Source organism: Anolis sagrei, chromosome 6, assembly GCF_037176765.1.
Source record: "Anolis sagrei isolate rAnoSag1 chromosome 6, rAnoSag1.mat, whole genome shotgun sequence".
NCBI classification, from domain to species: Eukaryota; Metazoa; Chordata; class Lepidosauria; order Squamata; family Dactyloidae; genus Anolis; species Anolis sagrei.
Window position 1 is genome coordinate 133,363,157 of NC_090026.1, and position 27,103 is coordinate 133,390,259.

Consider the following 27,103-nt stretch of genomic DNA (forward strand, 5'->3'; position numbering starts at 1 on the left):
GCCCAAGCCAACCAAACAGACGGCAGGACACACCATCCGAATACAAAACTGTTGTATTGGAGAAACACCAGCTAGAACTCCATACATCTTTTTCCGAGGCAGAGTTTCCTGGGGCAAAAAATCCCCAACGGCGGACTCCAGGGCAACGGGCCCAGGGCCTCTTTTGCCCTCCCCCCCCAACCCAAAACAACAGGGGTGCAAGGGGGGCGCATGAGGGTGCAGCGGAGGCCGGCTGCAAGAAGGTGCAACGGAGGGGCAACGCTCCCCTCCCTCTGGGTTCCAAGCCACTTGTCCTGCTTCAGACGCCGTCCTTGGTTTGGCGCCGGATCAGCTCTGCATAGAGGCCGCCTTTCCTCAGGAGCTCAGTGTGCGTCCCAGCCTGGAAGGGGAGACGGGGATTTCATGAACCGGGGTGCAGGCCAGGACTGACCACCCGTCCACCCCAAAAACTCCCCCCAGACAAGCCACAGGCGGGACAGGAGCAGCGTCCACCTGCCACACAAGCAAACTCCTCCGCAAAGGGAAGCCGAGGGTCTCCAACCCCCAAGCTTGGGCTTCTTCTATTTATTCCCTTTCACTTTATGTAGTGTTGCTACTACATATAATGTGGCCATTTCCCTGGATTGCTTTGCCTTTCTTTTGAACTGTAAGCTGCTTTTTGTCGTGTCGGGAGCGACTTGAGAAACTGCAAGCCGCTTCTGGTGTGAGAGAATTGGCCGTCTGCAAGGACGTGCCCAGGGGACGTTGCCCGGATGTTTTGATGGTTTAATAATAGTAATGTACACAACAATAGCAATATGCAAAGACTCTGGCACAAGCCAGTCAAGATGGTCCCAGTGGTGATCGACACACTGGGTGCAGTGCCTAAAGACTTTGGCCTAAAGCAGTGGTTCTCAACCTACCTAATGCTGCGACCCCTTAATACAGTTCCTCATGTTGTGGTGACCCCCCAATCAGCAAATTATTTTCATGACAACTACACAACTCTAATTTTGCTACTGTTGTGAAGCATAATGTAAATATCTGATATGCAGGATGTATTTTCATTCACTGGACCAAAATCTGGCACAAATACCCAATAGCCCAAATTTGAACACTGGTGGTGTTGGGTGGGGGATCGATTTTGTCATTTGGGAGTTGTAGTTGCTGGGATTTATAGTTCACCTACAGTCAAAGAGCATTCCAAACTCCACCAATGATGGAATTGAACCAAACTTGGCACACAGAACTCCCATGAGCAAGAGAAAAGACTGGAAAGGTTTGGTGGCCATTGACCTTGAGTTTTGGAGTTGTAGTTCACCTACATCCCTAGAGCACTGTGGACTCAAACAATAATGGCTCTGGACCAAATTTGGCATGACAATCAATATGCCCAAATGTGAACTCTGCTGGAGTTTGGGGAAAATAGACCTTGACATTGGGAGTTGTCGTTACTGGGAATTTATAGTTCACCTACAATCAAAGAGCATTCCGAACCCCACCAAGGTTAGAATTGGGCCAAACTTCCCACACAGAACCCCCATGACCAACAGAAAATACTGCATCTTTGGTGACCCCTCTGACACCCCCTCGCGACCCCTCCAGGGGTCCCGACCCCCAGGTTGAGAAACGCTGGCCTAAAGACTGGTTCTGGCTGTTGCTGAGTGCCTTTTATGTTTACAGTGCTCCCTCGCTACTTTGCGGTTTGCTTTTCGCGGACTCGCTCTTTCGCGGGTTTTTGCCTCCCAGTTTATGAATGGTTGCCGTTGCCCAGAGCAGCATTCTAATCCCACCTCCTGGCAACGATGGAGTGTGGGAGGGGGTCTCACCCTCCCCCTCGGGAGAGAGGCAGCCTACCAAGAGAGACTGCAAGCAAAGCAGAGATAGCTAGCAAAAAGAAAAGGTGTATGGTGCCTTTAAATCTCTCCTCACTTCTGTCTCACCCTAGGAACGCGACATACATACGTAAGGAACCTATTTCGCGGATTTTCACTTTTTGCGGGTGGTCCTGGAACGTAACCCCCGCGATAAGTGAGGGGACACTGTCCATGGAAGATTGCTGGAACCAAACCAGGGGTCAGGGAGACTCCCACCACCTGACGTGGCCTATTAAGCAGCCCCCAGTGGCTCAATCGGTTAAACTCTGGTGCCGGCAGTACTGATCAAAAGGTCGGCAATTTGAATCCAGGGAGTGGGGTAAGCTCCCGTCTGTCAGCTCCAGCTTCCCATGCAGGGACACGAAAGAAGCCTCCCACAGGATGGCAAAACATCCCGGTGTCCCCTGGGCAAGGCACTTGCAGAGGGCTAATTATCTCACACCAGAAGCGACTTGCATTTTTTCTCAAATCACTCCTGACGCGCACACACATACAAAAAGTGGCCAATATAGAGTGACAAGGTGTTAACAAAGTTGGAGATTTGTTTAGTTTTCAAAGATTGGAATTCCACTCAGAAACAGGTAAACTTCAGAAAGCAAGCAATCAAGTGCCAGTTAACTCCTCCCACACAGAGGATGCCTCCAGATAATAACAGCCAGGCTACCTCACTGATTGAATTTGTAGCTTCATGGCTGCTCAATGCTACTCAAGCTTGCCAATTACAACTGTCACAGGTCCTTTAAACAGACATGGGTTCTTTCTCCCACCCTGGAATGGACATTCCACAGATATATATATACACTCCACTTGCTTCACTGCAAACAGACCCCTGATAATGCCAGTCAGATGCAGGCGAAACATCAGAAGAAAATGCTGCTGGAATATGGCCATGCAGTCTGGAAAACTCACAGCAGCCCGCTGAAACTCAACCCTTCCTTCCCCCTTTGATGCCTGTTTTGGGGGACTCTGCCCCCCCCCCATGCCGGCTCACCTCTGCCACCTGGCCCTTGGAGAGCACCACAATGAGGTCGGCGTCCTTCACGGTGCTGAGCCGATGGGCAATGACCAGCACCGTGCGGCCGGCCACTGCCCGGTCAAGTGCCTCCTGCACTATGTGCTCCGACTCGGCGTCCAGGGCGCTGGTGGCCTCGTCGAGGATCAGTATTTTGGGGTTCTTGATGAGGGCCCGGGCAATGGCCACCCGCTGCTTCTGCCCTCCGGACAAGGTCACTCCCCGCTCCCCTGGCAGGAGAAGAGGCATCAGCACAGGGGAAGGGGCTTCCCTCCATACTCCCAAACTGCTTTGGAATATACACACACATGTGCACACCCACTACTTTCATGTTGAAACACACAGCAACACCGTGAAATGGGTCAAAACAAAAGAAAGAGTTGAAAACAACTGGCACAAAATGTCCGGAGAGCCTCAGCATAACGTTTCAGGAGAAAGTGAGCCAAGCCGAACCTCTTTTGCTTTCCAAGCTGCTTCCCCGGGCCCAACTCACCCACGACGGTGTTGTATCCGTCAGGGAAGCTGCGGATGAACCCGTCGGCGTTGGCAAGGCGGGCGGCAGCGTGGATCTCGGCCTCCGAGGCGCACGGCCTGCCGAAGCGGATGTTCTCCAGGATGCTTGTGCTGAACAGGACGGGCTCCTGGGAAGAGGGCAGCGGGGCATCAGAGCCGAGGAGGGGGGGGGGGGCTAAGCCTAACCCATGACCCCAGAAACCCCAGGCCTTTTCCCCAGCTCAGAATGCTACTCCCAATCTCTCAATGGGATACACAAAGACTCCAGTTCCACAAATTGCAGCCCAGCTTGGGGTCAAATGACAGGAAAGGAGATTCCACTGAACATTAACATAAGAAGAATTGTCGAAGGCTTTCATGGCCGGAATCACTGGGTTGTTGTAGGTTTTTTCGGGCTATGTGGCCATGTTCCAGAGGCATTCTCTCCTGACGTTTCGGCTGCATCTATGGCAAGCATCCTCAGAGGTAGTGAGGTCTGTTGGAACTAGGAAAAAGGGTTTATATATCTGTGGAATGACCAGGGTGGGATAAAGGACTCTTGTCTGCTGGAGCTAGGGGTGAATGTTTCAAATGACCACCTGCATTAGCATTTAATGGCTTGGAAGTGCCTGGGGAATCTTTTATTGAGAGGTGATTAGATGTGCCTGGTTGTTTCCTCTCTGTTGTTTTGCTGTTGTAATTTTAGAGTTCTTTAATACTGGGAGCCAGACTGTGTTCATTTTCATGGTTTCCTCCTTTCTGTTGAAATTGTCCACATGCTTCTTGTGGATTTCAATGGCTTCTCTGTGTAGTCTGACATGGTGGTTGTTGGAGTGGTCCACCCAGAGGAAAAGTGTTCTTGCCATACATCAAGGGACCCACTGACCGCAGAGGGAAACTGATGAGGAAACACAACCTACAAACTATCTCCAGACCCACCAAGACAATCCAGCCAATGCTCCATTCAGCAAAGGACAAGAGGGATCCTCTCACTTCTGCAGGAGTCTACCGTGTACCATGTAGCTGTGGACAAGAAGTCTCCAGAGGGACCACCAAACGCAGCATTGCCCTGTCACGAATCAAGGAACAAGAAATGCACTGCAGACTACTCCAACCAGAGAAGTCAGCCATAGCAGAGCACCTGAGGAACCAACCTGGACACAGCAGATTACTGGAGAACACAGACATTCTGGACCAATCTCACCACCACCAGGTCAGACTACACAGAGAAGCCATTGAAATCTACAAACATGTGGGCAATTTCAACAGAAAGGAGGAAACCATGAAAATGAACACAATCTGGCTACCAGTATTAAAAAACTCTAAAATTGCAACAGCACAACAACAGAGAGGAAACAAAGAAGGACATCTAATCACTTCTCAACAAAAGATTGATCCAGGCACTGCCAGGCAATCAAATGCTAATGCAGGTGGTCAGTTGAAACATTCCCACCTAGCTCCAGCAGACAAGAGTCCTTTGTCCCACCCTGGTCTTTCCACAGATATATAAACCCAATTTTCCTATTTCCAACAGACCTCACTCCCTCTGAGGATGCTTGCCATAGATCCAGGCGAAACGTCAGGAGATAATGCCTCTAGAACATGGCCAAATAGCCCAAAAAAACCTACAACATCCCATAAGAAGAATTGATCAGCAGTGGAACTCTCTGCTCCGGAGTGTGGTGGAGGATCCTTCCTTAGAGGCTTTTAAACAGAGGATGGATGGCCATCTGACAGGGGTACTTTGATTTGATTTTCCTACATGGCGGAAGGGGGTTGGACTAGATGGCCCTTATGGTCTCCTCCAACTTATGTGATTCTATGATTCTAAGCCACCTCCCTCCATAAAACCACTCAGAAAAATGCCCAGTCCCATACTGTGTTGTTTTCGGCATCTGTAGCTGCACGAAGTCCTGCTCTAGCATTTGGGGAAAGAGAGAAATGCTTGTGTGGTCTGTAGCCCCCCAGTTCAGCAAGGCTTGTGCTTCCTCCCCTCTTTGAACACTCTTCTGTGGGCGACCACGCTTTCCACGCCACGCTTCCCGCCTTCACCTGGTTAATGAAGCCAATGATCTCGCCACGGAGCCAGGAGGGGTCCAGAGTGCAGATGTCCCTCCCGTCCAGGAAGATGGCACCTTCCGTGGGCTCGTAGAAGCGCTCCAGCAGGGCCGCCACGGTCGACTTCCCTGGGAAGGAGAAGGGAAAGGGAAGCGTGAGGTGGGCTACAAAGCCTCTGAGCTGCTTCAATGGGCTCCAAAGGCAAGGGGGGTGGCAGCCAGAGGCCAGGCACTAACTGTCAGAAATATTAAAAATTAACTAGGTATTTATAAATACAAAAATGTGAGTCAAGCACTGAAAGGGTTAAACGGATGCAATCACTCGGCAAAAGTTGCAGTTCAATATAAGCAAGTGTGCTTGTGCCTCAGTGTTAATTGCCCTCAGTATGAGTAGGCCTCAGTGGGAGGAAGGCCTCGGTATGAGGGAGGTCTTGGTATGAGAAGGCTCCAGTGTTTGTTTTCCTCAGTATGAGAACACCTCAGTGTTAGTTGCCCTCTGTACGAAGAGGTTGCATTATGAGAGAGACCTCAGTGTGAGGCAAGCCTCAGTTACTAGACCCCAGTGTGTGAGAGGCCTGGTGGGAGAAGGCTTCAGTGAGAGAAGTCCCAGGTTGAAGGTCTTGTGTATGAAACTCCAGTGTGAAGGCTGCTGTGTGTAGAAGGCTGCTGTGTGAAGCTCCTGTGCAAGTTTAGTGTGAGAAGAGCCTCTGTGAGAGCAAAACTTTTTATGTGCATGAGAAAGAAGCCCAGCATGGAAACAAAGAAGGAAGTATAAATAAATTCATTTCTGTTATGGAAACCTTGTTTTTGTAAATAGTGCAACCATATTATTTTGCTATAAAGAAAGGCCTTCGAAGGAAGAGAGAACATTGTTCTGTGCATTGTCGAAGGCTTTCATAGCTGGAATCACTAGGTTCTTATGGGTTTTTCGGGCTATAGGGCCATGTTCTAGAGGCATTCTCTCCTGACGTTTCCCCTGCATCTATGTCAAGCATCCTCAGAGGTAGTGAGGTCTGTTGGAATTAGGACAATGGGTTTATATAGCTGTGGAATGACCAGGGTGGGACAAAGGACTCTTGTCTGCTGGAGCTAGGTGTGAATGGGTTGTTGTAGGTTTTTTCGGGCTGTATGGCCATGTTCTAGAGGCATTCTCTCCTGACGTTTCCCCTGCATCTATGTCAAGCATCCTCAGAGGTAGTGAGGTCTGTTGGAACTAGGAAAAAGGGTTTATATATCTGTGGAATGGCTGGGGTGGGGCAAAGAGCTCTTCTCTGCTGGAGCTAGGTGTGAATGTTTCAGCTGACCACCTTCATTAGCATTTGAAGGCCTGGCTGAGCCTGGGAGAATCTTCTGTTCTGTGTGTTTTTGTTCTTTTTGTCACTTTGGGCTATTAGTGCTGGGTTATGCTGGTGCTGCTAAGCTCCTCTGCATTTATGAGGGTCTTTATCCTGCTATACATTTATGAGGAGGGTCTTTTGGTACTAAGCCCACTTGTCCAACACTAACAGCCTTCAGCAAAGCCTGATGGGGAAACTGCTGCTTAGATGGAAGGAAGACCCATCTCAGATCCCCCAAAGAAGTGAAAGTGGAAGGGACTAGAAACATAAAGCAAAGGCGAAGCAGTATTCAGCAAACAAAAAAGTTGTGTGTTTACAGAACAAATAATCAAACAACAAAGAAGAGAGCAAGAAATGAAGAAGCCGGAGGAGGAAGGGCCGTACTAAGGGGTCAAGAATGGGCTGCTCGTTAACAAGTATTTGAGACCCTCTCTCAGATGTGCAAGACAGCTACTCTCACATAAACACAAGCCAAGCTCTTTGCACTCAAGGCACACACTCGAGTCGAGGGAGACTCACCTCCTCCTGACTGCCCCACAATGGCCACCGTCTTGTTGGCCGGGATGGTGAGGTTGAAGTTCTTCAGCACCGGGAAGTTCTTCCGCGTGGGGTAGCTGCGGCAGAGAAGGAAGCGGCAACTCTTGGGAAGCGCTAAGGCAAAGAGAGACCCAGCTGGGCCCATCCCAGGCTCAGTGGAGACGCCACCATGGGAACCACGCTGCAAACCTGGCCTATCTGCACACAAGGGGACCGGGGACCTTCCGTGCAGATCAGCCCCAGCCAGTCTGCACAATGTGGGGGAGGGGGGGTGGGAGAGGAGGGATGGGAGGTGTGACTCTTCAACCTATAAAGCAAAATACCCTCCAGGTATTTTGGATTTCAATTCCCACCATTCCTAACAGCTTGTAGGCTGTTGAGAACTGTGAGAGATGAAGTCCAAAACACCTGGAAGGCCAGCGTTTGCCCATACCTGGCTAGAGATTCTGGGGTTTGCCATTTAAAGGGACAATGCAACTAGGTCTCAACACTTTAAACTTATTCCACTCGCCGCCCTCACTCACCTGAAGGTGACGTCTTGGAACTCGAGGCGCCCGGTGAGCATGCTGCAGGCCAATTCTTCCCTCTCGCAGAGGGGCGTCTCTGGGGTCAGGGACATGAACTCGAAGACGCGGGCCCCGGCACTCATGCCCCGCAGCACCTGCAAGGCAACCACAGTCAGGATGGGAACAGCACACAATTGGGGGACCGCGTAGGAGAGCTAGGGGGGTCTAGGAGAGGAGACTTCTCTCAGGTTTAACTAGCCCTTGGCTGCCCTGACAGTGTTCTCAGGGATGGAAGAAGACCTCCCCGCTCCCCCCCCCCCACAACCGCCCACCCACCCCCTCCCCATGCACATACCTGGCCAAAGAGGATGGACATGCTTGCCATGGACCTGGAGGGAGGGGAGGCAAGAAGAGTGTGTGTCACGACCCAGAGCCCAAACCACCTGGAGCCCCAAGGGGACAAAAAGCAGGGAGGCTGCCAGAACTCTACCTTTGCACAGTCTGGGAAGACACCAAGAAGGACATGAGGTCTCCAGGCGTTATCTCTTCACCTGCCATGAGGGAGCCACCCACAAAGATGGTGCCCAGCACAATGCCTGAAGGGGAGACAAGAACACAACAGCAGGTGGGAGTGGAGGGCGCATCAGGGAAGCCGAGAAGAAGGGGACAGAAGAGGGGACCCCATGTCCAGGCAAAAGCAGGCCCATGGCCTCTGCGGAACCCTCCAAGGAGGCCTGCAACAGACGCTGGGCAGGACACCAAGGCAAAGCCTCCACCACAGAATTGCAAGAAGGTAGGCAGGCAGTGCAAGGCCAAGAGGTCTGGCCTCCAAGGGAAGGACGCAGGCTCTCAGAAGCAGCCAAGCCCACCACAACAGAGGGGCAGGACAAGGCTCTCCTCAAATTGGCACTACCTCTGAGTATGCTTTCCATAGGTGCAGGCAAAACGTCAGGAGAGAATGCCTCTAGAACATGGCCATATAGCCCCAAAAAACCTACAACAACCCTCTCAAGGGTTTCTCACTGGGCACAACTGGCTCTCCCTCAACGCTTGGGCAGAAGGGACCCCACCGTCACCTCTGTGGAAGGGGCTGGGAGCCACCGGGTGTGATCCCTGGGTGGTGGTCAGTCCCAGGGGCACCAACCCCCCCCCCCCCGTGGCAGATGGGTAAACGGGCAGGAAAGAGGGTGGGGGTCTCACAGTTGAGGGCAATGTTGGAGAGGCCCTGGAAAAGGGCAATGCCCATGCCCAGGTTCATGTTGAGGCGGCTGGACTGGTCAACCTCTGCGGAATATTGCCTGCAAGGGAGAAAGGAGAGCAGCTGATGGGGCGCCTGGAAGGACAGGAGGGGCAGGGCGACGAGGAAAAGGCCTCTGAGCTCCCCAGGACCCCTCTGAGCTGTGAACAAGAGGCAACGGGGAGCCACTCTCTGACCCGTGCCCCTTCTCACCCAGAGAGACCCTCTCCCCCAATCTGGAGGGGGTCCCTCCTGTGCCTGAGATCCCACCTATCCATCCATCCCATCTAGTCTCTTCTGGGAAGGGGGTGCAGGGGTAGCAGGCTCTCCTTGGAGTACTCACTCGATCTCCTTGGGCTCCATGGCGAAGGCCCGCACCGTCCGCACATTGCCCAGCGCCTCGTCCGCCACAGCGGTGGCCTTGGCCACCTGCACCAAGAGAGGAAGGGGGCTCAGGAGGCCTCCTTTGGGGAAGGGGGGGGGGAAGGGCCAGGAATCATGACTTTGCCTTGGGGGGGGGGGGGGTAGAGAAGCTCTCTGACAGAGGGATGCCTCACACGTAGAAGAGGGAGAGAACAGGGCGCTCTCCCCAGCCATTCCTTTCTAAGAACCAGGATGCCCCAAAGAAAGATAACACGTGGAGTAGGATCACAGGAAGGGATCAGGAAGAAAAATTCAGCCCATTTGCCTGCAGGTCTGAAATGCAACGTGTTTGTGCTGGAAGTGAAGGTGTATCCCTACACGGGCCCAGCACAGTTTACCTATCCAAACGCATTTCCCTCTATGCATCACCGCGGAGATTATTGTCAGGATTATTGAAGTATGCATGTGTGTTTTTCAATGTGTTTCTATGTAATTCAAGATGGATTAAGATGTGTTTCAAGATGGATTCTATTATGTTTAATTGTGTATTAGAAATACTGTGAGAAGCAGAGAGAAAAGTAACCTTGACAGAAATGAGATAACATGTTCTCTGGCTGTGGGAAGGAGGAGGAGTATCCGGTTACAGCCCGAGGTCTGATAAGCAGATGTTCTGAAACTGTTTATGCTGCGCTTTGTAGTTCCTGATGATCGCCCGCTAAGAATGGACGTGTGTAGATGTGCTTAGTAAACTTTGTGTTATTTTGAAACTGTAAGACTGCAGAGTCCTGATTTTTGGAATCCTGTGTCTGTTGATCTAGCAACCTATTCCGCTGCGCATACACCCCCAAAATTTCTCTGACAGTTATGGTCTTCCAGGGAGGACCTGTTCTCAGTCCCATCACCATCACAGGTGTGATTGGCAGGAACGAGAGAGAGGGCCTTCTCAGTGATTGCCCCTTGGCTATGGAACTCCCTCCCTGGCGAGATTAGGTCAGCCCCCTCCCTCCTGTCTTTCAGAAAGATGCAATAAGGCAACAATAGGAAACTTTACCCGGCTGACCGAATCTGGTATGGCTGATCTGAGATGGTTTTAAACCACTGATTTCCTAGATCTGTGTAACTTGTCAGCATGAAGAGGCCACTTCCCACTCCTTTTCCCCCATACGTATTTAGTGTGCCTTTATTACCCTTTGTTTGAGAAGTTTGAGAAGGGAACACGATGAGCACCTTTCTCTGCCTCAAGATCCTGGCACACAGACACATGGGAACCAGCATTAGAGACTCTTGTCAGGTCTTTGACCTCTTTACCTGTTGCAATCAAAGTAAGCCTGACCAGAGCATCTTCCTGCAGGTTTCCTCTCCTATTTCCTACCATAGGCCCATATACAGCATTTGCTATGCTGGACTCTCCTACAGATGCCAAATATCCCTCCATCTAGTGCAGGCATGGGCAAACTTTGGCTCTCCTCCAGGTGTTTTGGACATCAACAATTCCTATCAGCCTGTAGGCTGTTAAAATATGTTGTCCAAAAGTTTGCCCAGTAGTCTAGTAGGGGGAGGGGGTTCAGCAACCCCTTCCTCTTCTGCACAATGCTTCCCTGATTCCCAAAGCCAGCACAGGAAGCCCTTATGTGCCCCCCACCCCCTGCCCTGCACCTCCAGGCTGGACTCACCTGCTCCTGGGCCCGGCGGGAGAGCTTGCGCAGGGAGGAGCCGATGAAGGCCCCAGCACCCACCAGGAAGGGCATCACCACCACCAGGAGCCCCGTCAGCTTCGGGGAGATCATGTAGAGGGAGACAAAGCAGCCCAACGTCTGGGTCAGGCTGCGGAGACCCTGCGAGAGGAGCGGAGTGTAAAAGCAGGCCAGGAGGAGGGGCCCCTTCCCACGGCCCCCCTGTTACAGTATATGGTTTTGTAAGTCTTTACAAGAATCAAGACAAGTATATGTGTGTTGAGGAAGAACCACTCCCTGATTAGGATGTATATCAGGTGAAGATTTCTTGATGCAGGTAGTGAGTGAAATGAAGTAATCAGAGATGGAACTACACTACAAGGTTTGCTGGAAAGAAGCAGATTAATGCATTGTTTTGTAAGTTGTTTTTCCTTCTGCAATGGACAATGTGGACAATGTGTTTTCAAGGCTACTGTATGTTTCTTTATAAAATACATGTGTTGACTACTCAAGAGTAAAGACATTTTTTCTTTTATGCTCTGTGTATTTTCAACTTGGTGCCTGAAGCTGGGAAGACTGCTGTGTATTTTCAATATAAACTAACAAACCGCAACACCCCCAACCTCCACCCCTGCCATAGAAGCACAGTGTTGGGACTCAGCCTGTGTGTGAACCTGAGCCTGAATCTCTGATTGTATTGCCTATCAGAGACCTAGGATATCTGCAAGCCCATCCCCCTCCAATCACTCCACCTGGTCATGCCCAGCACTTTTAATTTTACTTGTTACATTTGGCCCTGCCATTGTTTTTAATTGTGCCATTGTGTGTTGTCAATGTTATTGTTTTGTTTTCTGAGTTATTTTGCTGTTTGTTGTTGCTGTTGTTTTTACTATTGTATTTGGGCTCGGCCTCTTGTAAGCCGCACCGAGTCCTTCGGGAGATGGTCGCGGGATACAAATAAAGGTTTATTATTATTATTATTATTGGGACCCCCAGTAGCGCAGTGGGTTAAAGCACTGAGCTGCTGAGCTTGCTGACCAAAAGGTCGCAGGTTCGATTCCAGGGAGCGGCGTGAGCTTCCGCTGTCAGCCCTAGCTTCTGCCAACCTAGCAGTTCGAAAACATGCAAATGTGAGTAGATCAATAGGTACCGCTCCGGCGGGAAGGTAACGGCGCTCCATGCAGTCATGCTGGCCACATGACCTTGGAGATGTCTATGGACAACACTGGCTCTTCGGTTTAGAAATGGAGATGAGCACCACACCCCAGAGTCAGACATGACTGGACTTAATGTCAGGGGACAACCAACCTATTATTATTATTATTATTATTATTATTATTATTATTATTATTATACTGAGGCCAATGTTGATGCTAATGTTGTTTGGATAGTGAGGCTGAAGTGATCCATGTTTTAATCTTTATTTATTAATGTTCATGTTCATGTTTGTTATATTTGCTATTCTGTATTTATGATGCGGCATTGAACTACTGCCAACTGTAAGCCGCCCTGAGTCCCCCCAAGGGTTGAGAAGGGCGGGGTAAAAATGTTTGAAATAAATAAACAAAAATAAAATAAATAAGATGGAGTCACTTTGGGCAGTAAAAATCCCACAGGCTTTGATTTAGAGGCTTCAAGGGAAAAGCCAAGTTCTCATGAGAATGTTTCTATCAGACCGAGAGAAGAAAATTCACTCCCTTTTCCTCCTGGCCCAAGATAACTTGACACCTGGTCGGGTGAATGATAACAGCCGCAGTCTGGAGATAAGCCAGAACCACAGGGAGGTTCAATGTTTACGTAGGTCCAAGAGAATCCGACAACTAAAACCAAAGATTAGCCGGAATCCGTTTCTGGGATTTAAGAGTGGCTGTGAGGGGGATTTCCTCAGACCAAGCATAGTTTAGTATCAAGTACAAACCACCTTGGTTTTGCCAGTTTCCAGTGGTCTGGTCTCTAAGGGAATTTCTGGCTATTCAAGCGACATTAGCAAGGGCCAATCTGTTCATGGAGTTTTCTGGACATTACTGCTTTGGATTTTCTGCAAGCTTTCTGGACATTGCTGTTTGCTGTTTCATTTTGGCTTGTTTACCTTTGGACTTCAATCTATTTTATATTCATCATTCAATTAAAAGGGATTGTATTTTTCCTAAACCAAGGTGTGGTGTATTAATGACAAGAGGGTCCTGTTTCCAGCTCTGGGGTGCAACACAATGTCTCCACCTTCCCAGGGCTCCCCCTTTAATGCCCTGAGCTCTGCCCACTACTCCCAAGCACCTGAGAGATGACGAGCTTGAAGGAGGACTTGAATTCCTGGATGTCGGCCGTCAGGCGATTCACCAGCTGCCCCGTCTGATTGGCATCAAAGAAAGCTATCTCCTTCCTTCAGGGGATAGAAGCAGAAGGGGAAGAGAGAGAGAGAAAGAGAGAGAGAGAGAGAGAGAAAGGGGGAAAGAGAGCTTTCTATCCACCCGGCCTCCTCACGTGGCTCCCTGACCACGGATAAGCCTGCAGATAAAGGAACAGCTCTGGGGCAGCAACCTGGCCCCCTCCAGCACCCCACAACTCCCTGTGTAGCAAGGAATGCCCTTCAGTGGATGATGCAGAGCTGGTTCGGAGTGAACACAGACCTCCTGGGAAACTGAGGCTCCTCTGGGGCCCTCCCTGTTTCCACACAGCGGTCAGCCCCCACCACAACCCTTTCAGCCATCCACAAGGAATAAGAGAGCGTCCACTCCCTGGTGAGTTACCTGATTAAGGAAGCAAAGAGCTGCTTGCGCATACTGTTGGCCACCTTCTCCCCGATCCAGGAGAGCAGCAGGATGTACCCAAAGGTCAATACCCCCTGGAGAAGGGAGGGAGGGGGGGATTGAGGGAAGGGGAGAGGGGAGCAAGGGACGTCAATCACCCAGTCTTCCCTTCGACAAGACAAACAGCGTTGGCCCCAGCAGAGCCCCCCTCTCCCTCCCCCATTACAGGGCGGCTGATGCTCACCTGGAGGCCATAGATGCTCAGGAGCCGCATGGCAGGTTCGCGCACCACGCGCAGGTATTCGGACACACGCATGTGCTGTGCCACCACGTTCACCAACTTGCCCAGGAGGAGCGGGATCTGGACGTTGAGGAGGGCGGCCCCCAGTGCAAACTGGAAAGACAGGGGAGGGGGTCAAAGGATCGGGGATTCCAGTGGACAAAGGAGAACATCCGCTGGCCTCAGAGCTCTTTTTATGGCCTCGTAAATTGGTTAAATTAGCCTCCCCACACATAGGTGATATCTAATTTTCCTACTTGACAGATGCAACTGTCTTTCGGGTTGCAAAGGTCGACAACAAGCTACACAATTGGTCAGAAGCTCACTCCAACCCGAGCTGGCTACGAACTCATGACCTTGTGATCAGAAGTGATCTTAATGCAGCTGACACTCAGACAGCTGCGCGACAGTCCCGGTGGTAGAGCCTATTGCGAGGGTTGAATGAAAAGTAATGCCTCCACCTTTTTAACTCCTCAACAGACGGCAGTACTGGTATGCGGAAGGTACTGGCTTGTTCAGTAGACTCCCCTCTACAGTTCCATTTTGGTAGGAAGCCAAAGCCTCTGAAGGAGGAGCCTCCACCACACTCCAGGGCAGAGAGTTCCACTGCTGAACAGTTTTTCTAGCAGTCAGGAAGTTCTTCCTAATGTTCAGGTGGAATCTCCTTTCTTGTAGTTTGAAGCCATTGTATTTTTGTATTTTTTGGGCTTGGCCTCATGTTAGCTGCCTCGAGTCCCCATTGGTGGTGGGGTATAAATAAAGTATATGATTATATTATTATTGTTGTAGTTGTTGTTGTTCCATTGCATCCTAGTCTCCAGGCAGCAGAAAGGAAGCCTACTCCCTCCTCCTCCCTATGACTTCCCCTCACATATTTATTATTATTATTATTATTATTATTATTATTATTATTATTTACAGCTTTTCTATTCCGCCCTTCTCCTCACCCCGCAGGGGACTCAGGGCGGATTACAGTGTACACATATATGGCAAACATTCAATGCCAATTTTGACATACAACGTATACAGACATACACAGAGGCTATTTAACGTTTTCTGGCCACCAGGGGAGCTGTCGCTTTCCTCGTCCATCTGAGACGCTGATGAAGTACTTCCGCATTCCCCGCATGCTTCCCCGCTGGAATGCTTTGCTGGAGTCTTCTTTATGGCCTCATAAATTAGTTAATTTAGCCTCCCCACACTTTAAGGTGGTACCTAATTTTCCTACTTGGCAGATGCAACTGTCTTTCGGGTTGCAAAGGTCGACAACAGGCTACACAATTGGTTAGAAGCCCACTCCAACCCGGACTGGCTTCGAACTCATGACCTTTTGGTCAGAGTGATCTTAATGCAGCTGACACTCAGCCAGGTGCGCCACTCTCCCGGTGCAAGGCCCTTATTTATACAAGGCCCTCATCCTGTCTCCTCTCAGCCTTCTCTTCTGCAGGCTAAACATGCCCAGCTCTTTAAGCCGCTCCTCATAGGGCTTGTTCTCCAGACCCTTGATCATTTTAGTTGCCCTCCTCTGGACACATTCCAGCACAGAGTCAACATCTCTCCTCAATGGTGGTGCCCAGAATTGGACACAGTGGGATTCCAGGTGTGGCCTAACCAAGGCAGAATATGTCAGAGTTTTGTATTATTTAGATCATTTCTTAAGTGAAAAATGGATAAGTGGTTGCAGGAATCATGTCCAGTCATTGTGTGGCCAGCAACAGTCAAGCCACCTGTGAGAGCTTAGCTACTACAAATTGAGAGACTGAGAATGTAGAGAGTAGAGAAGAGATAGAGAAGAGTATGAACAGAGAATGCTGATGGTGATGATGAGACTGTGAAGAAAGCAAGAGCTAAAGGAAGAGGAAGAGATTCCTGTAAAAGCTCAAGGAAGGTTTGCTGGAATATTGGGATTGATGGACTGAATCTGTTATTTGTGACTATTGCATAAACATTTACTTTATTGGAAGAAAGTTTGTCTTCTGTGGAATTGTATTATTTTTCTCAACGGGGCGCAGCTTCCGAGAAGGGGGTTTGAATGCTTGAAAGCAACCCCAACTATACAGCAGCAACACCATAGCTGCGACAGAATAGAGCATGGGGAGCATGACTTCCCTGGATCCAGACACTAGATTCCTTTTGATGCAAATCCCGTTGGCTTATTATTATTACAGTCTTATTATGATTTCTGTGAGGAGCAGAGAAGGACAGAGAGAGACAGAAAAGGAGGAAGGAAAGGAGGAATAGATGGAGGGAGGTGCATGCTTACCAACATGGCGGCTGTGAGGGCCAGGAACTGTGGGCGCAGGAAGGTCCAGAACATGGCCCAGTCAAAGTCGGGCTCCTTCTCGACTGGGGGGGCCACGCAGATCACCTCGATCCGCTTGGCGTCCTGGCAGAGGACTCTGGTGCAGAAGGCGGCCCCCAGACCCACCAAGGCCGGAGCGGCCAGAGCGGCAGCGGCCAGGCGGCCAGTGGGGCGGAGGCGCCGGCGGAGGCAGCGGGGAAGGAGCCGGGCGGCCGGCCAGGTGGAGGGCTGGGCCAGGCGGCCGGAGGCAGAAGCCCCCGAGGAGCCAGAGCGGGCATGGCTGGCCCAGGACCTGCAGGAGGGAGAGAGGAGAAAGGGGGACGGGCACGTGAGGACATGTGAGAACCCCTTGTGAGAACTCAGCCACATCCTGCACAAGTTTGTAGTCCTCAATAAGGAGACAGAGGAGCAAACAAGCAAGTGCGCAGAGAAAGCCATTCTTTCCCCATCTCTATTCTCTCTCCTCCCTTCTCCTGTATGTTAGTTAAGACTGCTACTTCTCAGGGGCACACCTCTTTTTATTCACGTTTCAGCCACATGGCAAGACAAGTCCTCCATTTTGTCCTCCTGTGAGCATGGAGAGAGACAAGATGCCGGCTTCAGAGAGCCAGATAGTTAAATAGTTTCTCCTCCACAAACAATCTGCTCCATCCCTATCTCATCCTGATTTTAGTATTTTTAGTATCTTAGTTTTTATCTTGCACATGCGGCCCGCTCATTGTTATCTTATGTTATTTTACTGTGTATGATTTCACTTTATTGTCTTTGTACTCATATGTTGTATGTATTTTACTGTGTTGTTATTGTGTTTTGGTTTTACTTTATTGTAATATGCTGTTGGGCTTGGCCTCACGTAAGCTGCCCCGAGTCCCCATTGGGGAGATAGATGGTGGCGGGGTATTAAATAAGATTATTATTATTATTACTACTACTACTACTACTACTACACCGCAATGAGTCGCCAGTAGGCTGAGAATTGCGGTATATAAGCGTAGTAAATAAATAAATAAATAAATACTACTACTACTACTAGATAGCTAGGCCCTAACTTTTCTATATAGATTTTTTTATTGTATCAGAAGCGAATTAAGAATATACTGCAAGTAACTTCTGGTGTGAGAGAATTGGCCATCTGCAAGGGCATTGCCCAGGGGACATTGCTCGGATGTGTTACCATCCTGTGGGAGGCTTCTCCCATGTTCCTGCATGAGAAGCTGGGGCTGACAGACAGGAGCTCACTTACATAGATAAGCAATTCTCGGTGCTGAAGTGCTCTACTGCTCAGTTCTAGAATCTTCTGATCTGCTGTTTCTGATTCACACTTTGAAATGCTTTTTACTTTTGGGATCTGACCCCAAAGCCCTGGCTGAAGACCGCACAGCAAGGGCCTCAATGCCACTGGTCCAAATTCAAAGTGCAGGTTATCACCTGTACAGCCCTACACTGTTCGAGTCCAGCCTGTCTTCGAGACCACATCTCCCCCCCCCCCCATGAATTTGTGTGGGCTCTAAGGGCTGCCGGAAGGCCCTCAGCCTATGTCTCAAGAATCGTTGGTGGATACAAAGGAGAGGGCCTTCTCAGTGGTGGCCCTGCTGCTCCGGAACGCCCTCCTCAGTGAACTTAGACAAGTCCCTAAACTGTATACGAACCCACACAATCTCTTCAATCATCTGGAGAGGCCCTGCTCGCGCTCCCACCCCCATCGCAGGTGCGATTGGTGGGGACGAGGGAGAGGGCCTTCTCAGTGGTGGCCCCTCAACTCTGGAACTCACTTCCCAGAGACACCAGACATGCCCCAACTTTGGCAGTCTTTAGGAGGAGCTTGAAAACGTGGTTGTTCCAGTGCGCCTTCCCAGAATAATGAATCCTCAGCATTATGTCCTCTAAACGCACTTTACACTGATTTAGGATTGCTTGTACGCTTTCACCAACGCCCCATCTATCTTGTTCATGCCTAGCATTATTTTTAAACTTTAATTGCATTTGGCCCAGCCATAGATTTTAAAATGTGTGTTGTATTACTGTTGTTGTGATTGCTTTTTTGTTTATGAGTTTTATTTTAATTGTTTACTGTTGTTGTTATTGCTTGTAATGATGGATTGTGGGCTCGGCCTCATGTAAGCCGCACTGAGTCCCTTGGGGAGATGGTAGCAGGGTACAAATAAAGTTTTATTATTATTATCCTGGACTCATCGCTGAGCCTGGAAACCCAGGTTTCGGCGGTGACCAGGGGAGCATTCGCACAGTTAAAACTCGTGCGCCAACTGCGCCCGTACCTTGGGAAGTCTGACTTGGCCATGGTAGGCCACGCTCTGGTTACATCCCGTTTAGACTACTGCAACGCTCTCTACGTGGGTTTGCCTTTGAAGACAGCTCGGAAGCTTCAACTAGTCCAACGCTCGGCAGCCATGATACTAACCGGAGCGGAGCGCAGGGAGCATACCACCCCCCTGTTGCGCCAACTCCACTGGCTACCGATCTGCTACCGGGCTGAATTCAAAGTGCTGGCGTTGGCCTTTAAAGCCCTAAACGGTTCTGGCCCAACCTACCTATCCGAACGTATCTCTACCTATCAGCCCGCCAGGACCCTAAGATCTTCTGGGGAGGCCCTGCTCTCTAGCCCGCCTGCTTCACAGGTGCGGCTGGCGGGGACGAGAGACAGGGCCTTTTCTGTGGTGGTCCCTCGGCTGTGGAACACCCTTCCTATGGAGGTAAGATCAGCCCCCTCGCTGATGGTATTCCGAAGAAGATTAAAAACTTGGATGTTTGAACGGGCATTCGGTTAAACAGTGCAATGAATGTGATGATTACAGGAATGGAAATTTGGACGACGGATTGGATCACGACTCTAGTTATGAGATGCATTGTGTTGTATATTATGCTTTTATGGTTTTAAATTGTATATCGTTGATTGATTCTTATCCTTGTTGTAAACTGCGTTGAGTCGCCTGTTAGGCTGAGAAACTGCGGTATACAAGTAAAGTAAATAAATAAATAAATAATATTATTATTACAACACTTTAGGAAAGAGTTAAAAACAAGTTTTATGCCTGTAGGCATTTGATAATGTTTAGACCTCAAACTTTTAAAACAGAGGGCCAGGTCACAGTCCCTCAAACTGTTGGAGGACCGGATTATAATTTGAAAAAAAAGCATGAATGACTTCCTATGCACACTGCACATATCTTATTTGTAGTGCAAAAAACACTTAAAAACAATACAATAATTAGGTTCTTGTGGGTTTTTTCGGGCTATATGGCCATGTTCTAGAGGCATTTCTCCTGACGTTTCGCCTGCATCTATGGCAAGCATCCTCAGAGGGAGTGAGGTCTGTTGGAAGTAGGAAAATGGGTTTATATATATCTGTGGAATGGCTGGGGTGGGGCAAGGAGCTCTTCCCTGCTGCAGTTAGGTGTGAATGTTCAGCTGATCACCTTCATTAGCATTTGAAGGCCTGCCTGCGCCTGGGAAAATCTGTTGCTGGGAGGTGTTAATCTGTGCCTGGTTTTTTCCTCTCTGTTGTTTAGCTGTTATAATTTTAGAGTTTTTTAATACTGGTAGCCAGATTTTGTTCATTTTCATGGTCTCTTCCTTTCTGTTGAAATTGTCCACATGTTTCTTGTGGATTTCAATGGCTTCTCTGTGTAGTCTGACATGGTGGTTGTTGGTGTGGTCCAGCATTTCTGTGTTCTCAAATATTCTGCTGTGTCCAGGCTGGTTCCTCAGGTGCTCTGCTATGGCTGACTTCTCTGGTTGAAGGAGTCTGCAGTGCCTTCCATGTTCCTTGATTCGTGTTTGGGCAATGCTGCTGCGTTTGGTGGTCCCTAAGTAGACTTGTCCACAGCTGCATGGGATACAATGGTAGACTCCTGCCGAGGTGAGAGGATCCCTCTTGTCCTTTGCTGAACGTAGCATTTGTTGGATTTTCTTGGTGGGTTTGTAGATTGTTTGTATGTTGTGTTTCCTCATCAGCTTCCCTATGCGGTCAGTGGTTCCCTTGATGTATGGCAGGAACACTTTTCCTCTGGGTGGATCTTCGTCTTTACTCTCGTGGCTTGTTCTTGGTCTTGCAGCTCTTCTGATGTCTGAGGTGGAGTCTCCATTGGCCTGGAGAGCCCAGTTGACACGCATCAAGGAACATGAAAGGCACTGCAGACTCCTTCAACCAGAGAAGTCAGCCATAGCAGAGCACCTGATGAACCAGCCTGGACACAGCATATTATTTGAGAACACAGAAACGCTGGACCACACCAACAACCACCATGTCAGGCTACACAGAGAAGCCTCTGAAATACACAAGAAGCATGTGGACAATTTCAACAGAAAGGAAGAGACCATGAAAATAAACCAAATCTGGCTACCAGTATTAAAAAACTCTAAAATTATAACAGCTAAACAACAGAGAGGAAAAAACCAGGCACAGATTAACACCTCCCAGCAACAGATTTTCCCAGGCGCAGGCAGGCCTTCAAATGCTAATGAAGGTGATCAGCTGAACATTCACACCTAACTGCAGCAGGGAAGAGCTCCTTGCCCCACCCCAGCCATTCCACAGATATATATAAACCCATTTTTCCTACTTCCAACAGACCTCACTACCTCTGAGGATGCTTGCCATAGATGCAGGCGAAACGTCAGGAGAAATGCCTCTAGAACATGGCTCTATAGCCCGAAAAAAACCCACAAGAACCTAGTGATTCCAGCCATGAAAGCCTTCGACAATACAATAATTAAAATGAAGAACAATTTTAACAAATATAAACTTATTAGTATTTCAGTGGGAAGTGTGGGCCTGCTTTTGGCAGATGACATAGGATTGTTGTCGTTGTGTGTTGTCAAGTCGTTTCAGACTTAGGTTGCCCCTGAGTGAGGGGAGGGTAAATGACCTTGGAGGGGCGTAATCGGCCCCTGGGCCTCAGTTTGAGGACCCCTGGTTTAGACCAGTGGTTCCCAACCTGTAGTCTGCAAGAACTAAGATATGGTCCGCAGCCTCACCACAGTTGCAATGAGAGCAACTGGTCTCGTTAAACCTTCTTATAGTGCCAAGGCTTATGAAATATGGTTTTCTATGGGTGAGCAAATGGCAACTACTGGATGTCATACGTTCTGTATCAGAAACTAGAGCTGATGTGGTCTGTCCAATGCAATTTTCTAAATCAGTACCCCAATTAACCAAACCCAATCTGAAGTTGACCAAAAACTGATTTGTAACCCTTTTGGTGCTCATGTTGGAGGGGGCCCTGGCCAAGCGGTTAAAAAAAAGGTTGGGAACCACTGGTTTAGACAGTAACCAGAATGGATAGCCAATCACTTAGTACTTTACATTCTGTGCATTCAGGTGGGCTGAGATATTGACTGCATGCATCTTTTAACTGACTCTACTTTAAGAGAGGTTGTTTTATCCAATGAATATATGTGGTTTATGTAACGTTGTTACTGTTTTTGTGTTGATGTATTTTTATTTTATGTATGGCACTTTTGCTTGCTATTTGGCAAGCCTTCCCGAGTCCCTATGGGAGATGGTGACGGGGTATCAATAAATACCCCGATGGCGCAGTGGGTTAAACCCCTCTGCCAGCAGGACTGAAGACTGACAGGTCACAGGTTCAAATCCGGGGAGAGGTGGATGAGCTTCCTCTATCAGCTCCAGCTCCTCATGCAAAGGGGACATGAGAGAAACCTCCCACAAGGATCATAAAACATCAAATCATCCGGGCGTCCCCTGGGCAACGTCCTTACAGACGGCCAATTCTCTCACACCAGGAGTCACTCCTGACATGACAAAAAAAATCAATAGTGTTGTTGTTGTTGCATCAAATTGCTGCAAATAAATAACTAACCCAGGAACAAAAATCATTGTGTGACAGAGTGTGATTACTCTCTCCCTATCTCTCTCTCTCTCTATATATATTCGTGTCAGGAGCAACTTGAGAACCTGCAAGTCGCTTCTGGTGTGAGGTGACTAGGGATGCAAAGGGATGCAAATGCCTCCCGAGAAGCCAGAGCAGGCCTGGGCCAACTTGGGCCCTCCCTCCCTCTCTCCAGATGTTTTGGACTTCAACTCCCACCATTCCTGACAGCCATGCCTGAGCTTCCAGGAACCAAGGCCTCCTTTTCCTTCTCTGGAGGGAGAGGGAGAACTACGAGTCCCAGGGTGCTTTGCGAGGCCTCCCTGCCAAGGCCTTTCCCAGGCTGCCCCGCGCGGGCGCCGGTTACCTGGCAACGGCCAAAGGGCTCTGGGCGGGCGGCCGGGAGAAGCAGCGCCAGCCGCAGCGGGGCCCCAGCGAGAGAAGGCGGAGCAGCATGGCTGGGCGGGGGGCGGCGCTGGCCGCGAAACAGAACGGAGGAGGAAGAGGAGGAGGAGGAGGCGAGAAGGCGCCGCCGCCGCTCACGACCTCGCTCCCGGCGCCATGTTGGAACCGCAGCGATGGCCGGCCCCGCCCACAATGCCCCGCGCGAGAGAGGTGAGGAGGGGCGGGGCCAAGCAGGAGAGGGGCGGGGTTTTGAGGAAGGCAAGAAATGGGTGAGGGCGGGGCCAAGGGGGAGAAGGGCGGGGTTTCGAGAGAGACGCAGGAGGGGGCGTGGCCAAGGCGGCGAGGGGCGGGGTTTCTAAAAGGCCGCAGGAGAGGGGCGTGGCCAAAGTGCAGAGAGGCGGGTTTTCGTGAAGGTCACGAGAGGTGAGGAGACTGCAGGAGGGGGCGGGGCCAAGGCGTAGAGGGGCGGGGTTTCGAGAAGGACGCGCAAGAGAGGCGGGCAGGGGGCGTGACCAAGGCGGGGTTTCGAGAAATGATACGCTAGAGGGGAGAGGAGAGGGTGGCGCCAAGGTGGAGTGGGGCGGGGTTTCGAGAAGGACGCGAGTGAGGCAAATCAGGGGGCGGGGACAAGGCATAGAGGGGCGGGGTTTCGAGAAAGATGCGATAGAAGAGGAGGGGGCGTGGCCAAGGCGTAGAGGGGCGGGGTTTCGAGAAGGACGCGAGAGGAGAATGAGGGGGCGGGGCCAATGTAGAGAGGGGCGGGGTTTCGAGAAGGACGCGATAGAAATGAGGGGGCGGGGCCAAGGTGGAGAGGGGCGTGGTTTCGAGAAGGACGCGATAGAGAGGGTAATGAGGGGGCAGGGCCAAGGCGGAGAGGGGCGGGGTTTCAAGAAGGACTCGAAGGAGGGGCGGGGCCAAGAATGAGGGGGCGGGGCTTCGAGAATGACGCGAGTGAGGCAAATCAGGGGCAGGGCCAAGGCGGAGAGGGGCGGGGTTTCGAGAAGGACGCGAGAGGAAGAAGAGGAGAGGGGCGGGACTTCCTGCCAAGAGTCCGAGAAGGAAAACAAGCCGTGACGTCAGCAAAGGAAGGCCCATCTGGACCCGGAAGGCCTTGTTGGCCGGATCAGGCCTTTGGGCCGGGCTCGGCCTCCTCCCTGCCTGCCTGCCTCCCTGCCTGCCTGCTGGAGGGCGATGGATCCCGGAGAGTCGGCCGAAGAGCCCCGCTTGGACAGTCCCTGTGTGCCCGGATCCCGCTGGCTCGGCTCCCGGGTCGTGCTGGGACACAGCTGAAGGGATTCCCCGGGGATTAGTGGGCCTTCCTCCCTCCCGGAAGGAAGCTGCTCTTCGGCCTCCTGGCCCAGAACCCCTTGCCCTTCGCAGCCAGCGGGGCATCATGGGCCCAGGCGCCGCGGGGTCGGGTTGCCCTCTCCTGCCTTGGGAAAGGTCCAGGGCCCTTTCCTAGAAGGAGGGACAGATTCCTAGAAGGCCTGCCTCTCACTTGCCAGGGACATTGCGCAACCCGCAGCCGGGGCCTTGGGCCAGCGGATGGGCCGCCCGGAGGGACGCACACAAGGCTCCTCCTCCTCCTCCTCGGGTGAGCAGGTGGCCCTTCTCGGTAGGGAAAGAACGACGCAGACGAGAACCAAGAAGCCCCGCCGGGTCGCCCACATCCAGCCCCCTGCGGTGAGGAGACAGCCGAGGAGTGGGAAAGCGGCCCACAGGTACCCACCTCATAGCTAATAATTAGAATATAATATATTGTAGATACATGTAAATATAATATAATATTTATAATAGTCACCTAGGTGCTAACCTCATATCTAATAATTACAATATAATATATTGTAAATACATATAATATTTATAATATAATTTTTCTAAAGCCTTTGACTGTGTGGATCATCATAAATTGTGGCAAGTTCTTGGTGGGATGGGCATCCCAAGCCCCCTTCCCTCTCTCCTGAGGAATCTGTACAAGGACCAAGGAGCCACAGTCAGAACTGACCACGGAACAGGAGACGGGTTCACGATTGGGAAAGGCGTCCGGCAAGGCTGCATCCTCTCACCCAACCTTTTCAACTTGTATGCAGAACACATCATGCGAGGATGTGCGGGGCTTGAGGAATGCAAAGCTGGGGTGGAAATGGCTGGAAGAAACATTAACAACCTCAGATATGCAGATGACACCACACTGATGGCTGAAAGCGAGGAGGAGCTGAGGAGCCTTCTAATCAAGGTGAAAGAAGAAAGCGCAAAAGCCGGGTTGCAGCTAAACATCAAAAAAACCAAGATTATGGCTACAAGAATGACTGACAACTGGGAAATAGAGGGAGAAAACGTGGAGGCCGTGACAGGGTTTGTATTTCTAGGCGCAAAGATGACTGCAGATGCAGACTGAGGCCAGGAAATCAGGAGATGCTTCCTTCTTGGGAGGAGAGCAATGTCCAGTCTCGATAAAATAGTCAAGAGTAGAGACATCAGACTGGCAACCAAGATCCATTGCCTAGTCCAAGCCATGGTCTTCCCTGTAGTCACCTACGGATGTGAGAGCTGGACCTTCGGGAAGGCTGAGCGAAGGAAGAGAGATGCTTTTGAGCTGTGGTGTTGGAGGAAAGTGCTGAGAGTGCCTTGGACTGCGAGAAGATCCAACCAGTCCATCCTCCTGGAAATAAAGCCCGACTGCTCACTGGAGGGAAGGAGACTAGAGACAAAGTTGAAGTACTTTGGCCACATCATGAGGAGACAGCAAAGCCTAGAGAAGGGAATGATGCTGGGGAAAGTGGAAGGCAAAAGGAAGAGGGGCCGACCAAGGGCAAGATGGATGGATGGCATCCTTGAAGTGACTGGACTGACCTGGAAGGAGCTGGGGGTGGTGACGGCCGACAGGGAGCTCTGGCGTGGGCTGGTCCATGAGGTCACGAAGAGTCAGAGACGACTGAACGAATGAACAACAATTTTTTTAAAATAGTCACCTAGGTGCCAACCTCATATATAATAACTAGAATATAATATATTGTATATACATATAATATTTATAATATAATATTTATAATAGGTGCCAACCTCATATCTAATAATTAGAATATAATATATTGTATATACATATAATAGTTATAATATAATATTTATAATCATCACCTAGGTGCCAACCTCATATATAATAATTAAAATATAATATGTTGTATAAACATATAATATTTATACTATAATATTTATAATAGGTGCCAACCTCATATCTAATAATTAGAATATAATATAATAAAATCATTCACAATGACAGTGAGCAGGCCACATGTACAAGATAAAATGCTAAAAACTCAGGGTGAGATAGAAGTGGAGCAGATTATTTGTGAGGGAAACCCTCATAAAAATGGGGTCATAAAAACAGGCCTTCATACATTGTGCTATAGGGACAAACATTGAGGCGGACCAGCAAAGTATAATTGTATAGTTACTCTAAAAGCGCAACAGAAAAGCCAGGTTTTGAGGTCCTTTTTAAAAGCTAAGGTGGGCGCTTGCCTAATCTCATCGGGCAATAAGTTCCAGAGTCTGGGGGACACAGAGAAGAAGGCTACTCAATGCCTTTGAACTACAAACAGTTAAAATACAAGATTTAAAATTAAATGCACATTAAAGATATATAAAATGTTACAGTCACTATTTAGAAATCACACCCTCCACAGTCGTAATCCGGGCCGTTCCCAAAGTCATTGCACGTAATTCTGTAGTGATTATTGCGCTGTAGTTAATCTCCAAAGGCAAGGAGAGGGATTGTCCCTCTCTCCTTGCCTCCTGCTCAATTATTATTATTATTATTAACTTTATTTGTACCCCGCTAGCATCTTCCGAAGGACTCGATGCGGCTTACAAAGGCCAAGGCCTCAACACACAACATAACAATACACAACCTAAGGCAAATTAAAAACAGTTAAAGCAATATTAAACAACAAGCAATAAAACAATACACCAGGACGCAATAAAACTGGGCCAGGCCAGAGTAATGGGTACAGATTAAAAGTGTTGACGTGACAAGTGGTATGTAAGGATTATGGGGTAAGTGCAGTGTGCCAGCAATCTGAATTTCTAATAAAGTGCTTCTGGGACTTGTTGGAGGATTCCTATTCTGGAAAGGCACATTGGAACAGCCAAGTCTTCAGGTTCTGCCAATGTAGGGGCCTGTCTAAGATCTTTGGGGAGGGAGTTCCAGAGTCGGGGGGCCACCACAGAAAAGGTGGCTCAGTGGGTTTAGATCAGGAATGGGCAAACTTCGGCCCTCCAGGTGTTTACCAGCTGTTAGGAATTGTGGGAGTTGGAGTTCAATACACCTGGCGGTACAAAGTTTGCTCATGCCTGGTTTGGATGGACACTGGAGTGTCTCTTCTGCCCAGGGTCCAGCAAAGCCAAAAGCCAGGAGGCTCAGGGAGTCCTCTCCTCCTCACCCCCACCCCGC

The 27,103-nt window shown here is 49.9% G+C and overlaps 2 protein-coding genes across 2 annotated transcripts in view; one reads left to right on the forward strand and one right to left on the reverse strand.

Moving 5' to 3' along the window:
- Window positions 1-35: 35 nt before the first annotated feature.
- ABCB8 (ATP binding cassette subfamily B member 8) lies at window positions 36-22,827 on the reverse strand. Its single transcript, XM_060782807.2, has 16 exons — window positions 22,616-22,827; window positions 16,361-16,691; window positions 14,062-14,211; window positions 13,818-13,912; window positions 13,345-13,450; window positions 11,071-11,232; window positions 9,378-9,463; window positions 8,998-9,095; window positions 8,288-8,393; window positions 8,153-8,186; window positions 7,816-7,952; window positions 7,274-7,368; window positions 5,413-5,546; window positions 3,362-3,509; window positions 2,848-3,098; window positions 36-379 (listed from the first exon to the last, which is right to left on the reverse strand). The coding sequence occupies exons 1-16, from the start codon at window positions 22,702-22,704 to the stop codon at window positions 299-301; spliced, it is 2,103 nt and encodes a 700-aa protein (XP_060638790.2). The 5' UTR covers window positions 22,705-22,827; the 3' UTR covers window positions 36-298.
- An 829-nt stretch (window positions 22,828-23,656) lies between these two features.
- ATG9B (autophagy related 9B) overlaps window positions 23,657-27,103 on the forward strand; it is a 30,242-nt gene continuing 26,795 nt past the window's right edge. The window contains exon 1 of the mRNA XM_060782798.2: window positions 23,657-24,374. The gene's annotated coding sequence lies outside the window, so the exon portion shown is untranslated. The remainder of the gene's footprint in view (window positions 24,375-27,103) is intronic.

Excerpts from the sequence above, each read along its gene's own strand:
- ABCB8 (XM_060782807.2), bottom strand. The coding sequence starts at position 22,704 with ATGCTGCTCCGCCTTCTCTCGCTGGGGCCCCGCTGCGGCTGGCGCTGC. Across the intron at positions 13,451-13,817 it reads CTCTTTGCTTCCTTAATCAG|GAAGGAGATAGCTTTCTTTG; the intron begins GTAACTCACCAG and ends TATCCCCTGAAG. Across the intron at positions 9,096-9,377 it reads ATGGAGCCCAAGGAGATCGA|GCAATATTCCGCAGAGGTTG; the intron begins GTGAGTACTCCA and ends TCTCCCTTGCAG.